The sequence below is a fragment of the Ranitomeya imitator genome, chromosome 2 (genome assembly GCF_032444005.1).
Source record: "Ranitomeya imitator isolate aRanImi1 chromosome 2, aRanImi1.pri, whole genome shotgun sequence".
In the NCBI taxonomy this organism is placed as follows: Eukaryota; Metazoa; Chordata; class Amphibia; order Anura; family Dendrobatidae; genus Ranitomeya; species Ranitomeya imitator.
In genome coordinates this window covers 406375939-406400241 of record NC_091283.1, presented here as the reverse complement: position 1 = coordinate 406400241, position 24303 = coordinate 406375939, and the positions used below count along the sequence as shown (strand labels likewise).

The 24303-nt window shown below is 44.1% G+C and overlaps 1 protein-coding gene across 1 annotated transcript in view; it reads left to right on the top strand.

Annotated features, from left to right (window-relative positions):
- Positions 1-24303, top strand: part of ABCA5 (ATP binding cassette subfamily A member 5) — a 240305-nt gene that overhangs the window by 182001 nt on the left and 34001 nt on the right. The window contains exons 23-26 of the mRNA XM_069750700.1: positions 8474-8587; positions 9147-9317; positions 17574-17687; positions 22802-22939. Of these exons, the coding sequence (XP_069606801.1) occupies positions 8474-8587; positions 9147-9317; positions 17574-17687; positions 22802-22939 (537 nt within the window). The remainder of the gene's footprint in view (positions 1-8473; positions 8588-9146; positions 9318-17573; positions 17688-22801; positions 22940-24303) is intronic.

The window sequence follows — 24303 nt, the reverse complement described above, 5'->3', positions numbered from 1 at the left end:
TAACCGCAGGAGCTTTTTTCGGTTTTGCGTTTCTGTTTTTCGCTCCCCTTCTTTCCAGAGCCATAACTTTTTTATTTTTCCATCAATATGGCCATGTGAGGGTTTTTTTTTCCGGGACGAGTTGTAATTTTGAACAACACCATTGGTTTTACCATGTCGTGTACTAGAAAACAGGAAAAAAATTACAAGTGCAGTGAAATTGCAAAAAAATTGTTTTTTGTCTGGCTTTTTTTTACTAGTAAACATACTGATCAGCTAACCAGTTATTAAACTGCACGCTAAATCAAGGAGTGTTTAGATTTTTTTTATAAAAAGTTAAAGCTTTATTAAACAAACAAATACAGAAAATACAAAATATAAAAGCAATGCCTCAAAACCATAAGTCAAATGGCAGGTAGGCGTAGGACAGGTATAAATACTAGCAGGGGAGCAATAGATAAAAAATAACCATTCCTGAAAAGATCAAATCCTCTTGAGCAACAGAGCATGCTGAGAAAATACTTCTCAAATAGTTGTATATAGCTATCCAAATCAAGCTCAAACCGCATGCTCCGTTGTTCAAAAAAACCAGGCAAATCCCGTTATGTGCAACATAAGGTGCTGTCAAATCTATGCACTTTGAAAATATAGTCTATTTCATGCACACACCCGTTATAAAATTACCAGTTGCTACAATACAAGAGATCCAAAGTTTCGATTATATACAGGTTTTTCAATTTGCGCACATGCTCATTAGAATGTTGGGGTCAGTTGCATGAATCTAAAAAAAGGCACACTAATTGAAATTTAGTCAAATGGGAAATAGTTGATGTAACATAGTAGCAACAACTATTGTGTATAATATTACGGCTTCATTGTATTAAGTCAAAAAGTTAAATCATATATTAAACAGAAACAATACTATCATACAAAGACCAAAGTGCACCTTTTAAGCAACTTGAACCACATTCAATATCGGTCAGGTTATGCATATTATATAGGGTGTAGCACAACAGAACGTCCACCACAGATCGTCCACCTACCAATCTAGACCGACTTGATGTTTATGCATATCACACCCTGCATGTACATGTACGTAACAGTGCACAGGATAAAGAAACCCAATGGTACATATTACCCCTGGAATGCGGTGCTCCCCGCTGAACATCCACGTGGCACGCCGATTCCTGCCAAACCCCGACGCGCGTTTCGCGATAGCTTCCTCCTTCCTCCTTCCTCTCTTTTCAGGAATGGTTATTTTTTATCTATTGCTCCCCTGCTAGTATTTATACCTGTCCTACGCCTACCTGCCATTTGACTTATGGTTTTGAGGCATTGCTTTTATATTTTGTATTTTCTGTATTTGTTTGTTTAATAAAGCTTTAACTTTTTATAAAAAAAAATCTAAACACTCCTTGATTTAGCGTGCAGTTTAATAACTGGTTAGCTGATCAGTATGTTTATTGATTGAGTAGGGTGTTACCCACCCCTTGGATAGGGTAATGGGTCAGGGTTATATGTTGACTTTTTTTTTACTAGGTTAACTAAATGCTAAAACTGACCTGCCATTATGATTTTCCAGGTCATTACGAGTTCATAGACTCCAAACATGTCTAGGTTCTTTTTTATCTAAGTGGTGAAAAAAAAATCCAAACTTTGTTAAAAAAATAAATAAAATTGCGCCATTTTCCGATACCCATAGCGTCTCCCTTTTCTTCTTCGCCTCATTGGGGGATGCAGGACCATAGGTGTTATACTGATGCCACTAGGAGGACACTAAGTAACCACAAAAAGATTAGCCCCTCCTCTGCAGTATACACCCACACGCTGGCTCCAGCCTAACCAGTTCATGCTTAGTGTCTGTAGGAGGCACATGGGTCTGATATTCAGACAACACTTTTTTATTTTTATTTTTCATTTTTATTCTTAAATTTTTCTCAATGATTACAAGGAGTGACGGATCCCTTCAGGGTTTTGATCTCCCCAAACCATCAACAGGCGTGAACGTGGAGTGTCACCTCCACGTACCCCCTCCTTCACAGACTGACTATGGCATGCCTGAGCTTTTTTTTAGAGGCGAAAGGTCCCTTCAGGGCACCGCTCTCCCCGCACTAACAACAGACAGGAACATCGAGTGTTGCCTCCACGTACCCCCTTCTGCAGCCAGGTTTTTTAAAGCTGGACCACCAGCCCTGTCCCATCCTAGAGGAGTTAACCCCTAGGATGTCCAGAGGCACTTACTGGAGTCCATGCAGCCCCCACTGCATCACCACTGAAAACCAGCGGTGATGGAAGGAGGCAGACGGTCCCTCTCCACCTACCTGTCAAAGGGATGATGGATAGTGGGCTCCCTGCACCGTCCACGCTACAGCAGCTGACCTGTAGCAGAGAAGCCGGGCCCTGCATATTCCTCCGGCGGTTTCTCCACAGCTCCACGAGTAAGTGGGGTCCCAGGTCTCTATCGGCAGGAGGGCTCCTGTAGCGCGCACATTCCCCAGGGCGATTCCAGCGTGCTCCGGCCGGCACCTACAAAATTAGGTTCTGGCTTTGGCCTTGTCTAGGCCACAGGACCTGGGTAAGAGCTGTGATACCCAGAATCAGGGACATTTTGGCCCTTCTCTGCAGTATTCACCGGGGTTCCTTAGCCATCCTTCTCTATTGGGGCATATTGACAGTAGCAGGGACATATTGGGGTACATCATGTCTCTCTCCAATACTTCCAGGAAGGTTAACAAAACACATACTGTGTTTTTCACCTCATGTACCACCTGCCAGACTGCGTTGCCACAGGGACAGAGTTCACCACTCTGCAAGGCCTGTGATCCCGAATGCGCTCAGGAGCCCTCCGCCGCTACCGAACCGAGTGTACCTAGTCCCCCTGAGTGAGCTTCATCACTGTCGCAGTCCATGGCCTCACTAGCCAAAGCGATTGAGTCCCTCCACGATCCCTCCATGGGTCTGGGCATTCATTGGCCTGTCTTAGAGGGTTCCTCTACCTCACGGGAATCGTCGGCTAGCAGGGGCCGTTCTCATTCAATGAATATACAGGCTTCTAGAAAACGGACCCATAGCACGTCTCTCGGGCCCTCTCGTGCCTCAGCATCCGTGAGTTCCGTTTCTCGTTCCCCATCACCCGGGGTTTGCAGCGACCAGGACTCTGAGTACGAGTCTGACGTGTCCCTCGCCGGATTATCAGGCGACGGTGGACAGTCTCATTGAGGCCGTCAACCAGACTTTAAAAGTTGATGAGAACTCTAATTCTGCCCTGGATCATGTTGTGTCCTTCAAGAGGACCAAACACCCTCATAGGGTTTTTTCCAACATCCTGAGTTTCAGGACATAGTTCGGCGGCATAGGGAGCCTCCAGACAAGCGCTTCACAGGTCAGAAACCTCTGGAGGCGAGATACCCTTTTTCATCGGATCTGCAGAAGGAATGGGACAAATCCCCTCCAGTTGATCCACCTGTATCCCGCCTGGCCACCAAAAACCTCCTGTCCTTACCAGATGGTTCCTCCATTAGAGACCCCACAGACCGTTTGATAGAGAACCTTGCCCGCTCAGTTTTTGAAGCCTCGGGCTTGGCATTCTCTCCTTCATTTGCCGCTACGTGGGTAGCTAAAGCTGTGGTCTCTTGTGCAGATACCCTGACCAGAACCCTTCAAGGTAGTATCCTTTCCCAGGAGGCTGCAGATCTGGCCAATCAGATCTATCTGGCCGGGAACTACAGTGTCTGGTACATGCTTCTCTGTACACGGCTACCTGTGCTGCACTTACAGCCTCAAACACCATCAGACGGGCACTGTGGCTCAGTGAATGGAAGGCAGACTCTGCTTCCAAAAAGTCCTTAATGTCTCTGCCTTACCAGAGCGGGCGTCTATTTGGAGAGAAGCTGGATCAGCTTATCTCCGACACTACAGGAGGAAAGAGTAAATTCCTCCCACAGCAGAAAACTAGGCGATAGACATGGTTCCGGTCCTTTTGCGACAATCCCAGTTGGTCCACTACGACCACCTCTTCCAGATCGGGGCGCTTCCACCGTGGCGACAAAGGTCCCCAGGTCTCTTATAGGACCAATCTGTCCTGGAAGAGCCAACCAAAGCAATCTAGATCTAAGGAATCCAGGTCCCATAGATTCTCGGCGCAATGACTCGTGGCATTACCCGGTAGACACCAGAAGAGTAGGCGGTCGCCTACTTCTGTTTCGTCACGTCTGGCTCTCCGTCGTTCACGACGAATGAGTCAAGGACCTGTGTCCTCCGGATACAAAATAGAATTTTCTTCCTGCCCCATGGCACGGTTCTTCCCCTCTCGCCCATACCCCCACCCCCACAAAACAGAGGCGCATGCCCGGTCTTTTTACCGAGCCATCTATTCGCTACACTAAACTGGAGTCATTGTTCCGGTCCCAGAAAACGAGAGGTTCGAGTAATTCTACTTGAATTTATTTGTGGTTCCGAAGAAGGACGGAACGGTGCGGCCCATTCTGGACCTGAAACTCCTAAACAAGTGTGTCAGGGTTCGGCATTTCAGGATAGAGTCCCTCCGTTCCATCGTCACCACGATGGAAAAGGGGGAGTTTTTAGCATCCATCGACATCAGTGATGCTTATCTTCATATCCCGATTTTTTTTATTTTTTTTTTCCCCATCACCAAAAGTTCCTACGCTTCGCAGTCCGCGTTGAACACTTCCAGTTCACAGCATTGCCCTTCGAACTCATCACCGCCCCCAGAGTGTTCACAAAGGTCATGGTGGCCGTCATGTCCATTCTGCACTTTCGGGAATGGTCGTTCTGCCATAGCTAGACGACCTCCTGATCAAGGGCCCGTCTTTCCAAGCCTGCACGGAGTGCATCCGTATCACGTTGGATACACTTTCTCGTCTGTGCTAGTTGAACTAACTTAAACAAATCTCCAGTCCCAGCTCAGGAGACATCCTTTTTAGGGGGCACCCTCAGCAGGGCGGCAATGTGTGAGGTGGAACGAACACATTCTCCGCTGGGCCGAGAGGAACCACTCGGTCATCTCAGCAGTACACATTCCGGGCGTGGAAAACTGTGTGGCAGACTTCCTCAGCCATCAGGGTCTCGCCTCGGGAGAGTGGGCACTTCTTTCGGAAGTCTTCCAACAGATTTGTCATCGCTGGGGGACTCCGGACGTGGATCTGATGGCCTTAAGGTTAAACACCAAGGTGCCCGAGTTCATAGCTCAGTCTCGGGATCCAGAAGCTATTGGGGCAGATGCACTGGTTCTTCCGTGGCATCAGTTTCAGATTCCGTACCTATTCATCAGGAAGATCAAGGCGAAAGGTGTTCCAGTGGTCCTAGTCGCCCCGGACTGGCCACGCCGGGCATGGTACGTGAAGCTGATACAGCTCGTCGTCGACGTTCACTGGCCCTCCTCTCGTCTTCTCCATTCTCACCATCTTAGAATTCCTTCAGACCGGTTTGGAATCAGGCCTAGCGCTCAGCTCTCTCAAAGGCCAGATCTCTGCCTTATCTGTTTTGTTCCAGCGCAGGATCGCTTCAAAGCCGCAGGTAAGGACATTCATTCATGGGGTTCGCCATGTGGTGCCCCCCTATAGACCGCCGATAGATGCCTGGGACCGTAATTTGGTCCTGGAGGTTCTACATGAGTCTCCTTTCGAGCCTCTGCAGGACATCTCTCTGACCCAAGGTGGCCTTTCTTGTCGCGGTTACATCAATTAGGCGGGTTTCGGAGCTAGTCGCCTTGTCCTGTCGAGCTCCTTTCCTGATTTTCCACCAGGACAAGGTGGTTCTCAGGCCATCCCCATCCTTCTTGACCAAGGTGGTTTCCTCCTTTCACCTTATCGAGGACATTGTCATGCCCTCATTTTGCCCAGCACCAGTACACTGTGTCGAGCGGGCTCTTCACACTCTGGATCTGGTGAGAGCTTTCAGACAGTACGTCTCACGGACGGCGTCCTTCTTTAAGTTGGACGCCATGTTCGTTCTTCCTGAGGGTCACAGGAAGGGACTCGCCGCTTCAAAGTCCACAATAGCCAGGTTGATTCGCTCAGCTGTTCAAGAGTCTTACCGTCTCAGGAGCCAGCCTGTCCCAGTGGGGATTAAGGCACACTCCACTGAGTCGGTGGGGGCTTCTTTGGACATTCGGCACCAGGCGGCTGCAGAACAGGTTTGCAAGGCTGTGACTTGGTCCAGTCTGCATACATGGTACGTGGGGTTTGGTTTGTTCTGTTGGTTCCCCACCCAGGGACTGCTTTAGGACATTCCATGGTCCCGTGTCCCCCAATGAGGCGAAGGAGAAGCAGGGATTTTTGTGTACTCACCGTAAAATTCTTTTCTCCGAGCCACTCATTGGTGGACACAGCACCCACCCTGTTAGCCTGAAGGTTTGAGTATTTTCTTTGGATTGACGTTATGTACCTTCATATGATGTTCACGTTCTCCTACTGTTTTTTTCACTGAACTGGTTCATCTGGAGTCAGCATATGGGTGTATACTGCAGAGGAGGGGCTGATCTATTTGTGTTTACTTCGTGTCCTCCTAGTGGCAGCAGCATAACACCCATAGTCCTGTGTCCCCCAATTAGTGGCTCGGAGAAAAGGATCCCTGTTTTCGTGATCTCAAGCTGGGTGAGGGCTTATTTTTTACGTGCCGAGCAGACGATTTTAATTATACCATTTTGGTGCAGATACAATCTTTTGATCGCCCGTTATAGCATTTTAATGTCGCGGCAACCAAAAAAATGTAATTCTGGCATTTTGACTTTTTCTCTTGCTACGCTGTTTACCGATCATGTTAATCCTTTTTTATTGATAGATCGGGCGATTCTGAACATGGTGATACTAAATATGTGTATGTTTGATTTTTTGTTATTGTTTTATCTTGAATGGGGCAAAAGAGGGGTGATATGAACTTTTAGATATTTTTATTTTTTTAATATTTTTAAAAACATTTTTTTTTACTTTTGGCATGCTTCAAAAGTCTCCATAGGAGACTAGAAGCTGCCACAATCCGATCAGCTCTGCTGCATAGAGGCGATGCTCAGATCACCTCTATATAGCAGATTTACTTACTTGCTATGATTGCCGACCACTGGATGGTGCTCACGGCAAGCTGGCACTGACAACCATAGAGGTCTCCAGGAGACCTCAAGTCGTCATGCCAACACACCTGTGACCCGCGATCACATGATGGGGGTCACCGTTGTGCGTATTTTCGTCGTGATTGCTGGAAGCACTTGTTAAATGTCGCTGTCAGCGTTTGACGACGCATTTAACTGGTTAATAGCCACAGGTGGATCGCGATTCCACCCGTGGCTATTGCGGGCACATGTCAGCTGTTCAAAACAGTCCAATCAATAATTTAACTCATATGTTAAACAGTGTAACGTAAAAATAATTAAATTCCCAAATTGCTTTTTTGTCAATGCAATTCCCATAAAAATTTGCCAAGAAAATGGATCAATACACTACAGTTTATGTACCCCAAAACGGTAAATAAAATCAACAGATTGCCACAAAAAAGACAATCTGCTCTCACAGCTCCATTGATAAAAAAAATTGATCTCAGAAGAAAAAAAGAAAAAAATTCACTACTTTAAAAAATTATTGGTCTCAGAAATTGTTTTTTCACTACTTAAAATAAACCTATCGCTGTAGTCTTAGTGATGTGGATAATTTTGTCACCAGGCAACTTTTAGCAAACAGGGAAACAAAATGCAAAGATCAGCTTCAGAATTGTGGGGGGATGGGTTTCGCCATTTCACAACACTTGGGTTTTTTTTCCTTTTTTTCCAGCACATTACATGGCAAAATGAATGATGTAATTCAAAACTGCAACTCATCCCTCAAATTAAAAAAAATAATAAAATAAACAGCTTTGTCAACGGAAATATAAAAAAGTTATGGATCTTGGAAGGAAAGGAAAGCGAAACAAAAATGTAAAAAAAATAAATAAAACTCATCGGTTATATAGGGGCTAAATACACTGCTGCATGAAAGAGCAGTGTACGACTGTATTGGCAAAGGCCCACCAGTAATAGATTCTTTGGGCCCACATCCAAAATAACCTGACCCTCATATACAAATTTACCTTTTCTTTTTTGTAATATTGACTTGGTAAGCTTGTTTAATGAATGATTAGATGATCCCTTTTTCTGCAAATTGTAAATCCAATGTAATAGCACTACTCATTAGCACTCCTTAACGGGGACCTACCGGAGGATTCTCCTGTTAGTCCGGGATCACACATACGCGAGATACGGCCGAGTCTCGCAGGTTAAAACCCAGCTCTGGCACCGGCACTCCGGAGCGGAGCGTGCAGCTCCATGTGTCGCTATGCGGCCGCACGCTCCGGAGTGCCGGTGCCAGAGCTTGGTTTTAACCTGCGAGACTCGGCCGTATCTCGCTGTGTGTGATCCCGGCCTTATCCTGTGAGCCAGACCGAGCCTGTGTAAGAGCCATAGTCTAAGGATATGAGTAATTTTCTTACCCCATGTTTATACCTACAGGAATATTTGGAGATAACATTTAAAACCACTCTATATTTCCTGGTCATTTACCTGGGGATTATTGCCGCCGGCATGCTTCCTTATTTTGCAATGGAAAACGCATACAACCATAAGGTGAGAATTCTTCTTGGGGCGTACTCGGGAATTGTTGCTTTCCATTTGTAGGACAGGACAGGATTGAAGCCTCTGGAAATACATTTGACTGTTCGGCTATGTGCACACGTTGCGGATTTTGCTGCGGATCGGCAGCTTGTTTGGTGCTGCGGATCCGCAGCAGTTTTCCATGCAGTGTACAGTACCATGTAAACCTATGGAAAACAAAATCCGCAGTGCACATGCTGCAGAAAAAAACACAGCAGGGTTTTTTTTCCGCAGCATGTCAATTCTTTGTGCGGATTCCACAGCGGTTTACACCTGCTCCTCAATAGGAATCCGCAGGTGAAATCCGCAGGTGTAAAACCGCAGGTGGAATCCGCAGAAAAAACAATTTTGCAAAAACAGTGTGGAAAAATCCGCACTCCAATCCGCGACTTGTGCACATAACCTTCCTATTCACCCACAGCAAGCACATGATTGCATACACAGGTTGTCCACGCACGTGTACACTATTGCACTTTGTAAGTGAAAACTTGCTGCATGATCAATGGGTAATACATATCTTCTCCTTCATAAGGTGAAAGCCTACACCCAGCTGAAGATGTCCGGCCTCTACCAGTCCGCCTACTGGGTCGGCCAAGCTGCAGTTGATTTGCCTTTGTATTTTATCATCCTCGTCATAATGTTGGGGACCTTGTTTATATTCAATAAAGGAATCTACCTGTATGTAGGGACATTTATCACCCTGGTAAGACTAATGTTTTTTTTTGTTGTACACATTTTCTCACTATATTCACCTGTCGTATCTTTGATGTCATTCCTGCCTTCAGTCGGGGTTTTGTTTAAAAAAAACCCCTTAGTGACCAGGCCAAATTTTTTAAATTCTTTTTTTGCTGACAAATTGTGGAGGAAAATTTGCTAAGCCTTGGCATTCTGTATACCAGTCTTAAAGGGGTCACCCAGGACTACTTTTATTTTTTTTATAATTTGCATGAGTTGATAACTACTTACTTGATGTGGCCAGCGCCGATCCTTGCCGGTACAGAACGGTCACACGTCAACAGGGCAGCAGCTTCTGTACTCTGCTCTGTTGACAGAGTAAGGCTGCCAATGTCATGCTGTATGACAACCGTCTCCTTGCTGCTTAACTGCGGGGAGTCGGCTGTCAATCAGCATGACATCGGAAGTCATGCCCTGTCGACAGAGCAACTCTGTTGTGGAGAAGCTCTGAGCCAGCGCTCGGTAGAACAGGCAGGAAGTCTGTTAGCAACTACCTGCCTGTTAATTTTTAGGCCCAAAGTAAAAAAAAAAAGTCCTGGTATATCATATGTCAGTATATGTGATGACTTCCCTTTGAGAGGTATATTCTTTAAATTAGTAGGCATGCATAATACCTGGCAGCTGTGCATGTATCCTGGCAGTCACTTGGCTTGGCGTCACTCATCTACTCAATGCAGAAGTGAGCAGTGCCAGTGCAGCCCTTTAAGACCTCATCCTCCTCTGCATCCATCTGTCCATGACCTTGTTCTCCTTGCCATCTGTTGGTTCGCGACCTCGTCCTCTTCGCCGTCCGTGACCTCTTCCACCTTGCCGTCTGTGACCTCGTCCTACCCGTCCACTACTTCATCCTCCTCATCATCTCTTGGTCCGCCACCTCATCCTCCTCGACGTCTGTGGGTCCGCGACTTCGTCCTCACCATCTGTTGGTCCGCTACCTTGTCCTGCTCACAGTCTGTTGACCTGCGACCTCGTCCTGCCTGCTATCCTTTATTCTGCGACCTCATCCTGCTCGCTGTCCGTTGGTCTACGACCTCATCCTCGCCAGACTACCTTAGAGTGAAATTCACCAAATTTATTAAGTGATAGACCCTTGTTAATCAAGGAACTGTAGGAGAAATCGGCACAAATAGGGTCTTATCCGATATGCACAATAAGGTATTACTTTAGATTAGATTAAATTGATGTATCCATAGAAAAAGCATGGAATGTGAGCATCAGCTGCATTGGATCCACGGGTCAGTCTGACCGTTAGACATCAAATAAAGGGATATTTGTGGATGGCTTCCGTGCTGCTAGATGAACTTGAGATGTATACTTCGGTATGATGAGTGAAAAGGTAGTGCTTTATTCGACGCGTTTTGAAGTACAAAATTAATTCTTCCTCAGAATTGACCACATGTATACAGAAAATGCAGAGGTAACGTTTACAGAGTGCTGTCCGTTTTCTGGGGTGGCTGGGGGCAGATGTTTTTAGCCGGGGGGGCCAATATCCATGGTCCCTCTCTAGGCTATTAATATCTGCCCTCAGTCACTGGCTTTCCCACTCTGGCGGAGAAAATTGTGCAGGAGCCCACACCAGTTTTTTCCGCAATTTAACCCTTTATTTTAACAGCTAGAGCCCCCAAATTTTGCGCATACATACTACTAACATTAGTAGTGACTGTACTGTATGTAAACTGTTTACTGTATGTAAACCATGTCTCATATCATGTCGGGTTTTGGAAGGACATAGCAAAAGCCGGCAATTGAATTACCGGCTTTACTGCTATCTAGCGCTGTATGAAATATAAATACATATATATATATACTGACACTATATACTATATACTATATATACACACACCTATACTATGTGTAGACATTAATTTGATCTATTCTAACCTGTCAGTGTGATTTTACTGTACACCACACTGAATTACCGGCTTTTCTATAGAACACCGCATTTCTCGCTAGTCACACTGTTGGTCCGTGTGTAATCTGTATTTTTCTTGCCCCCATTGACTTTCATTGGCGGATTTTTTGCACAATTCGCTGACAAACGCAGCATGCTGCGAATTTCCACGCCCGTACAAGACCGTATAATACGGATGCGTAAAACACGGCAAATAGGAGATGCCCCATAGAAAATCATTGGTCCGTGTGCAATGCGTATTTTCTGCGCCTCTCATACATCCGTAAAACTCGCTAGTGTGACGCCGGCCTAACTCCGTGTCTCCCAGATAAATCGGTAATGTTACAACACTTAGTCACTTCCCTATCACCCAATAATTTTTAATGCTTTTCATTGTCCTTATAATTATAATTTTCCTTTATCAAAATAAGGTGAATATAATTTTTTTCTTCATTATAATAAAATAAATATATTATTCATACCACAACTGATCAGTTAGAAAAATCGATTTAAACACCACAGTTTATATACAAAAAAATCTTTTGTAATATTTGTTATATATAATTTTAATGAAGATTTTTTTTTCAGAGGGAAAGGTTTTTATTCTTCTTACCGTATATACTTGAGTATAAGTTGACTCGAGTATAAGCCGAGGCACCTAATTTTGCCACGAAAAACTGGGTAAACTTATTGACTCGAGTATAAGCCGGGTAGGCATTTTTCCCTCATTCCTATACTGGTATGGCTCCCCCGTCCCTGTCCTTGTATTCATGACTCCACCGTCGCTGTCCTTGTATACATGGCTCTACCGTCCTGTCCTTGTATGCTTGGCTCCTTGACCCCTATCTTTGTATGCATGGCTCCAATAAAAAAAATTTAAAAAGCGTTCTACTTACCTTGCCTGCGTGCCCTCGCTGAATCTCGTTCCGGCAGCAGCAGCTCTTCCTGCTGAGCGATCACATGGCCCCGCTCATGCAGGTAATGAATATTCACTCCACACCTATGGGAGTGGAGAGGCGTGAATATTCATTACCTTAATGAGCGGGGACAGGTGATCGCTCGGCCGTAAAACCTGCTGGCGTCGGAACGGGAGGGCGCACAGGGAAGGTAAGTAGGATGTGTGCTGGTGGCTGAGGGTGTCACTGTGCGCTATTACAGAGAAATGAATATTCAATTCTCTTTAGCAGCGGCACAGGCTTTAGCCACAGCCGCTGCCTCTGTAACCCGATGCTCCGCCGCTCCCCCTCCCTTGTCGTCTTTCGTCTTTCTGGAACAATAGACTTGTGTATAAGCCGAGTGGGGCTTTTTCAGCCCAAAACATGTGCTGAGAAAGTCGGCTTATACACGAGTATATACGGTAATTTTAAATGGTTTTATTACATTGATCAAATGGAATAGGTATATTATATTTATTAATAATAATTTATTCACTTTTTTTTTCACTATCACTTCCTTCAGATGAAGTTGCTCATCAGGTCGAATGACATCTTGAAACTTTATTTTAGATGCTTTTTTTTTGTACAGGTTCTCATCCTTGCTCTGCTAACAGACACATTGGTTCTTTTTTTTCTTGCTTTTTCACATTTTCTTTTTTCCTTTAACCCCTTCCCGACCTGTAACACTGCGTATGCGTCATGAAAGTCTGTGCCAATCCGACCTGTGATGCATATGCTGCGTCACAGAATGATCGCGTTCCTGCAGATCGGGTGAAAGGGTTAAGTCAAATTTCACCCGACCTGCAGGGACAGGGGGAGTGGTACTTCAGCCCAGCGGGGGTGGCTTTGCCCCCACTTGACTACGATCGCTGTGATTGGCTGTTGAAAGTGAAACAGCCAATCATAGCAATTTGTAATATTTCACCTATGAAACTTGGTGAAATATTACAATCCAGCCATGGCCACGGCTGGAGACCCCGATCTGCCCCCGCCACCAACTGACGGCGGTGATCTGCCTCCGCTGTCAGTGTTTCCAACCCCTCCGTCCTGTCCTCTGCGCCCTCCTCTCCCCTCTGCCCCTCCGCCCCCCCGCTGTCCGATCTCACCCCCCCATACTTACCGAGTCCCGGTGTCCCTCCGTCTTCTATGGGCGCCGCCATCTTCCAAAATGGCATGCGCAGTGTGCATGCCGAATCTGCCAGCCGGCAGATTCATTCCAGGTACATTTTGATCACTGTGATAGGTTCTATCACAGAGTGATCAAAATAAAAAAATAGTAAATAAAAACCCCAGTTATAACCCCCATAGGTAGGGAACATAATAAAATAAAGAAAATATATTTATTTTTCCACTAGGGTTAGGGTTAGAATTAGGGTTAGGGTTGCAATTAGGGTTAGGGTTAGAATTAGGGTTAGGTTTAGAATTAGGGTTAGAGTTAGGGTTAGAATTAGGCTATATGCACACGGTGCAGATTTGGCTGCAGATCCGCAGCGGATTGGCCGCTGCGGATTCGTAGCAGTTTTCCATCACGTTTATAGTACCATGTAAACCTATGGAAAACCAAATCCGCTGTGCCCATGGTGCGGAATATACCGCTCGGTATTTTCCGCAGCATGTCAATTCTTTGTGCGGATTCTGCAGCGTTTTACACCTGTTCCTGTATAGGAATCCGCAGGTGAAATCCACACAAAAAACACTGGAAATCTGCGGTAAATCCACAGGTAAAACGCAGTGCATTTTACCTGCGGATGTTTCAAAAACGGTGCGGAAAACTGCACACAAGTCCGCAACGTGAGCACATAGCCTTAGGGTTGGAATTAGAGTTAGGGTTAGGGTTGGAATTATGGTTAAGATTAGGGTTAGGGGTGTGTTGTGGTTAGGGTTAGGCTTGTGGTTAGGGTTTGGTTAGGGGTGTGTTGGGGTTAGGGTTGTGGTTAGGGGTGTGTTGGGGTTAGGGTTTTGATTAGGGTCATGGTTAGAGTTGGGATTAGGGTTAGGGGTGTGTTGGAGTTAGAATTGAGGGGTTTCCACTGTTTAGGCACATCAGGGGGTCTCCAAACGCGACATGGCGCCACCATTGATTCCAGCCAATCTTGCGTTCATAAAGTCAAATGGTTCTCCCTCCCTTCCGAGCCCCGACTTGCGCCCAAACAGTGGTTTACCCTCACATATGGGGTATCAGCATACTCGGGACAAACTGGACAACAACTTATGAGGTCCAATTTATCCTGTTACCCTTGTGAAAATAAAAAATTACAGGCTAAAAAAATTTTTTTGAGGAAAGAAAAATTTGTTTTTATTTTCACGGCTCTGCGTTATAAACTTCTGTCAAGCACTTGGGGGTTCAAAGTGCTCACCACTCATCTAGATAAGTTCCTTGGGGGGGTCTAGTTTCCAAAATGGGGTCACTTGTGGGGGAGCTTCAGTGTTTAGGCACATAGAGACTCTCCAAACGTGACATGGTGTCCGCTAAAGATTGTAGCCAATTTTTCATTCAAAAACTCAAATGGCGCTCCTTCCCTCCCGAGCCCTGTCGTGCGCCCAAACAATGGTTCACCCCCACATATGGGATATTGGCGTACTCAGGACAAATTGGACAACTTTCAGGGTCCAGTTTCTCCTTTTACTCTTGGGAAAATTAAAAAATTGTTGCTAAAATATAATTTTTGTGACTAAAAAGTTAAATGTTCATTTTTTCCTTCCATGTTGCTTCTGCTGCTGTGAAACACCTGAAGGGTTAATAAACTTCTTGAATGTGGTTTTGAGCACCTTGAGGGGGCAGTTTTTAGAATGGTGTCACCTTTGGGTATTTTCAGCCATATAGACCCCTCAAACTGACTTCAAATATGAGGTGGTCCCTAAAAAAATAGTTTTGTAAATTTTGTTGTAAAAAATGAGAAATCGCTGGTCAAATTTTAACCCTTATAACTTCCTAGCAAAAAAAAATGTTGGTTCCAAAATTGTGCTGATGTAAAGTAGACATGTGGGTAATGTTATTTATTAACTATTTTGTGTCAAATAACTCTCTGGTTTAACAGAATAAAAATTCAAAATGTAAAAATTGCGAAATTTTCGCCAAATTTCAGTTTTTTTCCCCACAAATAAACGCAAACATTATCGATCTAAATTTACCACTAACATGAAGCCCAATATATCACGAAAAAGCAGTCTCAGAATCGCTCGGATCCGTTGAAGCATTCCTGAGTTATTACCTCATAAAGGGACACTGGTCAGAATTGCAAAAAATGGCCAGGTCATTAACCCCTTAGTGACGGAGCCAAATTTTTGAAATCTGACCAGTGTCACTTTATGTGGTAATAAATCTGCAGCGCTTCTACAAATCCCAGTGATTTTGAGATTGTTTTTTCGTGACACATTATACTTTATGATAATGGTAAATTTAGGTCAATATGTTTTGTGTTTATTTATAAAAAATATCAAAAATTTGAGAAAAATGATAAAAAATTAGCAATTTTCAAAATTTGAATGATTATCCCTTTAATCCAGATGGTCATACCACAGCAAAACATTAATAAATAACATTTCCCTCATGTCAGCTTTACATCAGCATCATTTGTAAAATGTTCTTTTATTTTGTTAGCATTTTAGGAGGTTTAAAAATGTAGCAGCAATTTTTCATTTTTTTTCAAGAAAATTTACATTTTTTTTTTTTTAGGGAACTATCCATGTTTGAAGTGACTTTAGGGGTCTCATATATTGGGAAATCCTCCAAACGTGATACCATTTTAAAAACAGCACCTCCTGACATATTGAAAACTGCTGTCAGGTAGTTTATTAACTCTTCAGGTGCTTTACAGGAATTAATGCAAAGTGGTATGACAGAAATGAAAATGTGTATTTTTACCACCTAAATGCCTCTGACTTCTGAACAGATTACTACAGCCGACAGACTCTAGGGCCGCTAATTGGTCGTGAATTGCCATCGCAAAGATCAGGACCACATAATCAAGATCTGAGGGCACCAATTAGGATAAAGAGGAAGCCCTCTGTTAACCATTTATATGATGTAGTCACTATTGACAGCAGCATCTAAGGGGTTAAACAGATTTGGAAGGTGCAAACACTGATCGTGGCTAATGCAGCAAGTTGTCAGCTATAGTGTACAGCGACAGCTGCGGGATTGTCACCAGTATGGGGAGGCTATTCTCTTCTATCTCAGGTCAGTTAAAAGACGTATCGGCGGTCATTAAGGGTTAAGGTCAAAATGGGCTGGGTCATGAAGGGGTTAAATGTCTTTAATGTTTCCCCATCCAGAATCCTATTGAAATAACAGATAATTGTATTCTCACCCTTTGATAGTTTGTTTTTTTTATTTATATATGTCATGTGCTGTATCATGTGGTATCCGACTGAACTCTGACTCTCCTGTCATGTGGCTCAGTTGGCGCCCACATTAAAAAAAAACTAACCTATTTACGCCGTACCCCTGCATTCTCTGTGTACATGTGGTCAATCCGGAGGAAGGAGCAATTTTGTACTTCGAAACGTGTCGAATAAAGCGCTACCTTTTCACTCATCATACCGGAGTATACGTCTCAAGTTCATTCAGCAGCGTGGAAACCATCCGCAAATATCCCTTTATTTGAAGACTCTTGTTAGTAAAATGGTTCCCACACCTATCTTCACCCAGTGTCAAAAGAAGTAAAGCGTTGCAAATTTTACCAAAATTTGTGTCTCTTTGTACTCTAGAACAGAGGTCCCCAACTCCAGTCCTCAAGGCCCACCAACAGGTCATGTTTTCAGGATTTCCTTTGCATTGCACAGGTGATGCAATTATTACCTGGGCAAGACTAAGGAAATCCTGAAAACATGACATGTTGGTGGGCCTTGAGGACTGGAGTTGGGGACCTCTGCTCTAGAAAACTCTTGTAAGGCTCTGTGCACACGTTGTGGATTTCCTGCGGATCCGCAGCGTTTTTTTACCGTGCAGAAACGCTGCAGATCCGCAAGTGATTTACAGTACAATGCAAATCAACGAGAAACTAAAAATGCTGTGCTAATGGTGCGGAAAACTCCGTGCGGAAACGCTGCGGATTAAAAGAAGTAGCATGTCACTACTTTTTTGCGGATCTGCAGCGTTTTTGTACCCATTCCATTATAGAAATCCACAGGGGTAAAAAATGCAAGAAATCCGCAGCAAATCCGCACAAAATCTGCACAAAAAACGCGCCAAATCCGCACCTGTGTTTTCTGCCAAGAGATGCAGAATCCGCACCAAAAATTCCTGAGGCTAATCCGCAACATGTGCACTTAGCCTAAAACTCTGTAATTAATCCTCGCTCCTCCATTGCATGCAATAACTCATTTCCATGTTCATATCAGAATATTCGGTGTATGCACGTTATTACTCCGCAGTGAATTTTCCTTCTGTTCTCAGACCTTCTGCTTAATCGGCTTCGTTCCGGCCTCTGTGCTCCTAACCTACGTTGTGTCCTTCACCTACAAGCAGATCAGCGACTCTCGGCAATGGTGGTCAATAATATTCTCATTGGTACGTCCTGTGATGGTTTCGCAAATGTCAGAAATTATTAGCAAAAACGGAATAAGCTTGTGCCTGTACACGAAAACAATCACTGTGATCCTTCCCGAAATCAGCATTGATGTGTATGGGGATTCAAGCTGAAGTTTCCATTTTTTGAAGATTTTAATAATTCAATGCAAAGCAGTAGGAAAGCTGAGCTGCAGTGGCTGTTCAGATGAGCACAACTGTAACCCAGCTTTCCCACAGCCCTACCACAACAGCAGATGAATGAATGTCATGAGAACCAGAACACAAAGCAGAGGGAAAGCGGAGTTACAATGGCAAAATCATTCATTGTCTCTGCGCACGTTGCAGATTTGCCTTTGTTGTTCCTCTTTTTCTGCTCACATTAGTCACAAAACTTAAAGGTTTCCTGATGACCCTTATTTTTGACTTGCACATTTAAATCTGTACAGTGTGAATTCTTTCAGCATTTTTGCTGCAGATTTCACTCAAACTAACGAGTGGGGAAAAATCTGCAACAAAAGCGCATGTAAAAAATGCGCCTATTTGACGCAATATTTTTACTGCCAAGAGATGCTGAAATTCCTGCACCCAATACTTAACATGTGCACATAATGTTAGGCTATGTTCACACATTGCTTTTTACTGCTGTGTTTTATTTTTTTCTGCAGCCAAAAGCTGATCTGTCGGCAGTGAAATAGCTGCTTACAAAATGCAGTTTTTGGTGCAGATTATATCTGTCATTTGTCTACAGCACTTATTTAATAAAGTGAGTTACGTTCAGCAGAAATGCAGAGTTGGTGAAAAATTTGTCCTGAATAGTTTACCTAAGGCCGGTTTCACACGTCAGTGGCTCCGGTACGTGAGGTGACAGTTACCTCACGTACCGGAGACACTGACTCACGTAGACACATTAAAATCAATGTGTCTCTGCACATGTCAGCGTGTTTTCACGGACCGTGTGTCCGTTTGAAAAACACGGAGACATGTCAGTGTTTGTGGGAGCGCACGTATCACACGGACCCATTAAAGTCAAGGGGTCCATGTAAAACACGTACCGCACACGGATGCTGTCCGTGTGCAGTCCGTGTGCCGTGCAGGAGACAGCGCTACAGTAAGTGCTGTCCCCCCAGCTTGTGGTGCTGAAGCCCCATTCATTTCTTCTCTCCAGCAGCGTTCGCTGGAGCGAAGGAATGAAAAATCTTTTTTTTTTTTTTTTTTTGTTGAAATAAAGCTCCCGGTAAACTCCCCCCTCCCTTCCCCTGTGCGCCCGCCCGCTGGCATTAAAATACTTACACAGCTCCCTCGGAGAGTCGGCGCTTCCTCTCAGCGTCGCTTCCTCTCCGCGTCGCAGCTCTTCCAGTATGAGCGGTCACGTGGTGCTGCTTATTACAGTGATGAATATGCGGCTCCACCCCTATGGGAGGTGGAGCCACATATTCATCACTGTAATGTGCGGCACCACGTGACCGCTCATACACGAAGAGCTGCGACGCTGAGAGGAAGCATCGAGGGAGCTGGGTAAGTATTTTAATGCCAGCGGGTGGGCGCACAGGGGGAGGGAGGGGGGAGATTACCGGGAACTTTATTTTAACAACAAAAAAAAATTTAAAAAAATGATTTTTCATTCCTTCGCTCCAGCGAACGCTGCTGGGAAGAAGGAATGAATTCTGGATTCAGCACCCAAAGCAGGGGAAAGCGCTTAACTCTAGCGCTGTCTCCTGCACGGTGCGTGTGGTACCCAATCGGCACACGGATGGCACACGACTGTCGCACGTGTGCCGCAATGATGTGCCACGTGAGCACACGGACACGGATAACTCGGGTACCGATTTTACCGGTAACGGAATTATCTGGACGTGTGGGACAGGCCTAAGACAATGGCAGAGCATGGAGTTTGTAGGACACTGTTTAACTTTCACTCTTTGGTCGGCTCTTGAGTTGTTCAGGTATTCTTCAATTTCACACCTTGGTCAGCCAATGTTTACTTTTCACACTAATCACTAATTTAATAAAACTGTACTAATCCCAACTGTGATTCTCAGGTGAGGAGACCAAGACATTATGGTTTTAAACTTGGGAAAATCACAAAAATAGCATACTGCTGTAGCTGCTTTTTTTCCACTACAAACACAGCAAAGCCTGATGTTTTTGCTGCAGTTTTGCTTTCTTTTTCTGAAAAAAGCGCTGAAAGAAGTGACATGCTGCAGTTTTCAAAAATGCTGCAGTTTTCCAATTCAGTCAGAAAAAAACCCAGCGTGTGTGCGTGACATTTCTGAAATCTCATAGCGTTTGCATGGTACTGCAAACCGCATCTTTTAACTTGCATAAATTTGCATAAAAAATGCAGAAAAAATGCATTGTATGAATATAGACTTAGTTTCCATAAAAAACGCACCAACAAAACTCAACGTGTGACCGTATCCTTACAGTGTCTGTTTTAGGGCCCCTTTCCACTTGTGAGAAAAACGGACGAGTGCAATCCGATAAAAAATCGGATTGCACTCGGATCAATGTTTTTCAATAGGTGACATTCCATTAGCGATTTTTTTTTCCCAGCCGAAATCGGACTGAGAAAAATCTGTGTCGGCTGAGAAAAAAATCGCAGCATGCTGCGTATTGCTGAGATTCTCGGACGAGACTCGCCAATGCAAGTCAATGGGTGCGAGAAAAAAAACGCACAGCACTCGCACCATGCGAGTGCAGTCCGATTTTTACGCACCCGTGTCCTTAGAAAAGCCGGCAATTCAGCGCAGAGTACAGTAAAATCACACTGACATGTTAGATTAGAGTAGATATTTACACATAGAATAGGTATATATACATATATATATATATATGTCAGGGAGACACCTATATATATATATTTATATTTAATGCAGCGTGAGAGAGCTTTAAAGCTGGTAATTCAATTACCGGCTTTTGCTTTCTCCTTCCTAAACCCGACATGATATGAGACCTGGTTTACATACAGTAAACCATCTCATATCACCATTTTTTTTGCATATTCCACACTACTAATGTCAGTAGTGTGTATATGCAAAATTTGGCCGTTGTAGCTATTATATTTAAGGGTTAAATGTTGGAAAAAATTGGCGTTGGCTCCCGCGCAATTTTCTCCGCCAGAGTAGTAAAGCCAGTGACTGAGGGCAGATATTAATAGCCTGGAGAGGGTCCATGGTTATTGCCCCCCCCCTGGCTAAAAACATCTGCCCCCTTTAAAGCTCTCTCACGCTGCATTAAATATAAATATATATATATAGGTGTCTCCCTGACATATATATATGTATATATGCCTATTCTATGTGTATATATCTACTCTAATCTAACCTGTCAGTGTGATTTTACTGTACTCTGCGCTGAATTACCGGCTTTTCAAAGGAGACCCGTGCGTAAAAATCGGACAGCAATACGGATGTCATACGGATGTTGCGATAAAAAAATCGCATGACACTCGCATGACACTCGCAGACGTTACATCAGTTTTTTCGGTCCGTAAATCGGACCGTTTTTTTCTCACACAAGTGGAAAGGGGCCCTTAGTGTGAGCACAGCTTTCCCACAGATCTGCAGTAGCAGCAGATACAGTCATGGCCGAAAGTGTTGGCACTCTTGAAATTGTTCCAGAAAATTAAGTATTTCTCCCAGAAAATTATTGCAATTACACATGTTTTGTTATACACGTGTTTATTTACTTTGTGTGTATTGGAACAACACAAAAAAACAGACAGGGGAAAAAAGACAAATTGGACATGATTTTTCACAAAACCTAAAAAATGTGCTGGACAAAATTGTTGGCATTTTTCCAAAATTGTGGGTAAACAACTTTGTTTCAAGCATGTGATGCTCGTTCAAACTTACATGTGGCAAGTAACAGGTGCGGGCAATATTTAATATTAATATTAAAATCACATCTGAAACCAGATTAAAAGGGGAGAAGTAGACTCAATCTTGGCACTATGTGTCTGTGTGTGTCACACAAAGCAGGGAGAACAGAAAGAGGAGACGAGAACTGTCTGAGAACTTGAGAACCAAAATTGTTGAACAATATCAGCAATCTTAAGGTTACAAGTCCATCTCCAGAGAACTTGATGTTCCTTTTCCCACGGCGCAAAACAAATGGAGGAGAAAAGTGGAATTGTGCTGCTAATCTGCTGTAAGAAGCAAGGAGGCAAGTTGAATAAACGTGAGGCGGGAAGCAGTACACTTTGGAAACAAGCGTGGGGGAGGAGTGGAGGTCAGAACTGCACGACTAATCTGCTATGAAAAAAACAGCAATTGCCTACAGTCATGGTCATAATAAAAGTCTGCCCTGCTTGTCTGTAACTATGGACGGATCAGTCTTGATAACAAGCAGTGGTCTACATCTGCGAGTTGCTCAGAAGGGAGTACCTAGAGGCCATAATTTTGGAGCAATTTCTCACTCAAAAAGCAACATTTTTTTTGTAACGAAAGTTTATTCCATTTTTGGTGATCTGATACACCTTAGCTTGTTGAAATGTTCGTGACCATTTAAGGAGCTCGTAAACATTTTGATGAAAATCTGCAGGATCCTGAAGACAGATGTTAGGCTAAGGGCTCCTTCTCACTTGCGAGAAATATGTCCGTGTCTCGCATGTTAAAACCAAGCTCTGGCGCCGGCACTTGGGTGCGGAGCGTGCAGCTCCATGTATTGCTATGCAGCCGCACGCTCCGCTCTAGAGTGCCGGGATGGGCAGGCCAGTATGGTGGCTCAGGTGTTCCGCCATGACAGATCTTCCTTGGTGGACCCAATGAAGACTGCAAAGGTTCTGTCACTTGAATGTTTCACTTAAAGGGACTCTGTCACCTGAATTTGGAGGGAACAATCTTTAGCCATGGAGGCGGGGTTTTGGTTTTTGATTCCCCCTTTCCTTACCCGCTGGCTGCATGCTGGCTGCAATATTGGATTGAAGTTCATTCTCTGTCCTCCGTAGTGCATGCCTGCACGGGGGCAATCTTGCCTTGTTATGCAGCTAGCGGGTAAGGAAAGGGTGAATCAAAAACCCCAAAACCCCGCCTCCATGGCTGAAGATTGTTCCCTCCAAATTCAGGTGACAGAGTCCCTTTAAAGAATATATTACCTCTGTTTTTGTATTTTAGACTGGATTGATCACCATCACAGTGATCGAGCTCGCCTCCATCATCGGCAATGATTTGATCTCCACAGTGTGCCACGATCTTTTCTCCATATTTATTCCTATCTACCCACTTATTGGAGTGCTGATTTGTTTCTCGAGAGTAAGCACTATTCATTATTTTGCTGGCGTCTTTCTATTATACCTGCAGGTATTTTGTTCTTGTTTTAAGAAAAGCATGTGCACCGGTGAGCTTCACTTGTATTCTGTGTATAAAAAAAAACCATCCCGATCTGCTCCAAAAAGGGTCACCTCTTCAGGTCGGGTTCAGTAGGTAAGACTAGACGGCGAGTACACATACAACATACTTACATATTAATCAATAGAACACATAAAAATAAGCAACTTTGTAATATATCTTATCAGATAAGTTTGCTTTCTTTCTCCATCGGGACTGGTCATTCATTCTGAAAAATGACAATTTTGAGAAGAAATGATCAGCCACAGAGGGAAAAAAAAACATATTTCTCTGATAAGATATATTACAAAGTTGATTATTTTGACATGTACTGTTGATTTATGTAATAAAATAAAAATTCCAGGTACACTTTGAGGTTATGTGCACACGGTCAGGTTTTTTCGCGATAAAAACGCATAAAAAACGCATACATATGCATCCTATCATTTAGAATGCATTCTGCAATTTTCGTGCACATGATGATACGTTTTTTTTCCGCGAAAAAAAAAAACGCATCGCGGTAAAAAAAAAAAAGCAGCATGTTCATTAATTTTGTGGATTTTTCGCGTTTTCCCTGCTATTTAATGCATTGGGAAAAAACGTGTCAAACGCATAAAAAAACGCATGCGGATTTTTGGCAGAAATGTCCGCTTTTTGTCAGGAAATTTCTGCAAGAAATCCTGAACGTGTGCACATACCCTAAGGCTACTTTCACTCTAGCGTCGGTACGGGGCCGACGCATGGCGAAAATAATGAACAACGGGGGCTGCGGATGCAGTTTTACAACGCATCCGCTGCCCCATTGTAAGGTCTGGGGAGGAGGGGGCGGAGTTCCGGCCGCGCATGCGCGGTCGGAATTGGACTCGACGCACAAAAAAACGTTACATGGCTCCATTAGTGTGAATGGTGTAGAGCTGCAATGCCCCACACAACTCAAAGACGGGAGTGGCTTTATTTTTGAAAAGATGATGGCCGAATCCGGAATAATCCTATAAAAGAATCAGTCCCATGAAATGTTGTATGCCCTAAACCTCTGTGATTGTGTGTGTAATGCAGTGCACGTGAGTTAATGCTTCCTCCATGCTCTAATTCACCGTTCCCCAACTCCAGTCCTCAAGAGCCACCAACAGGTCGTGTTTTCGGGATTTCCTTAGTATGGCCCAGGTGATTTAATTATTGCCTGTCTAGATGATGGAATTCTCACCTGGGCAATACTAAGGAAATCCTGAAAACATGACCCGTTGTTGGCTCTTGAGGACCAAACTTGGAGAACACTGCATTAATAACTG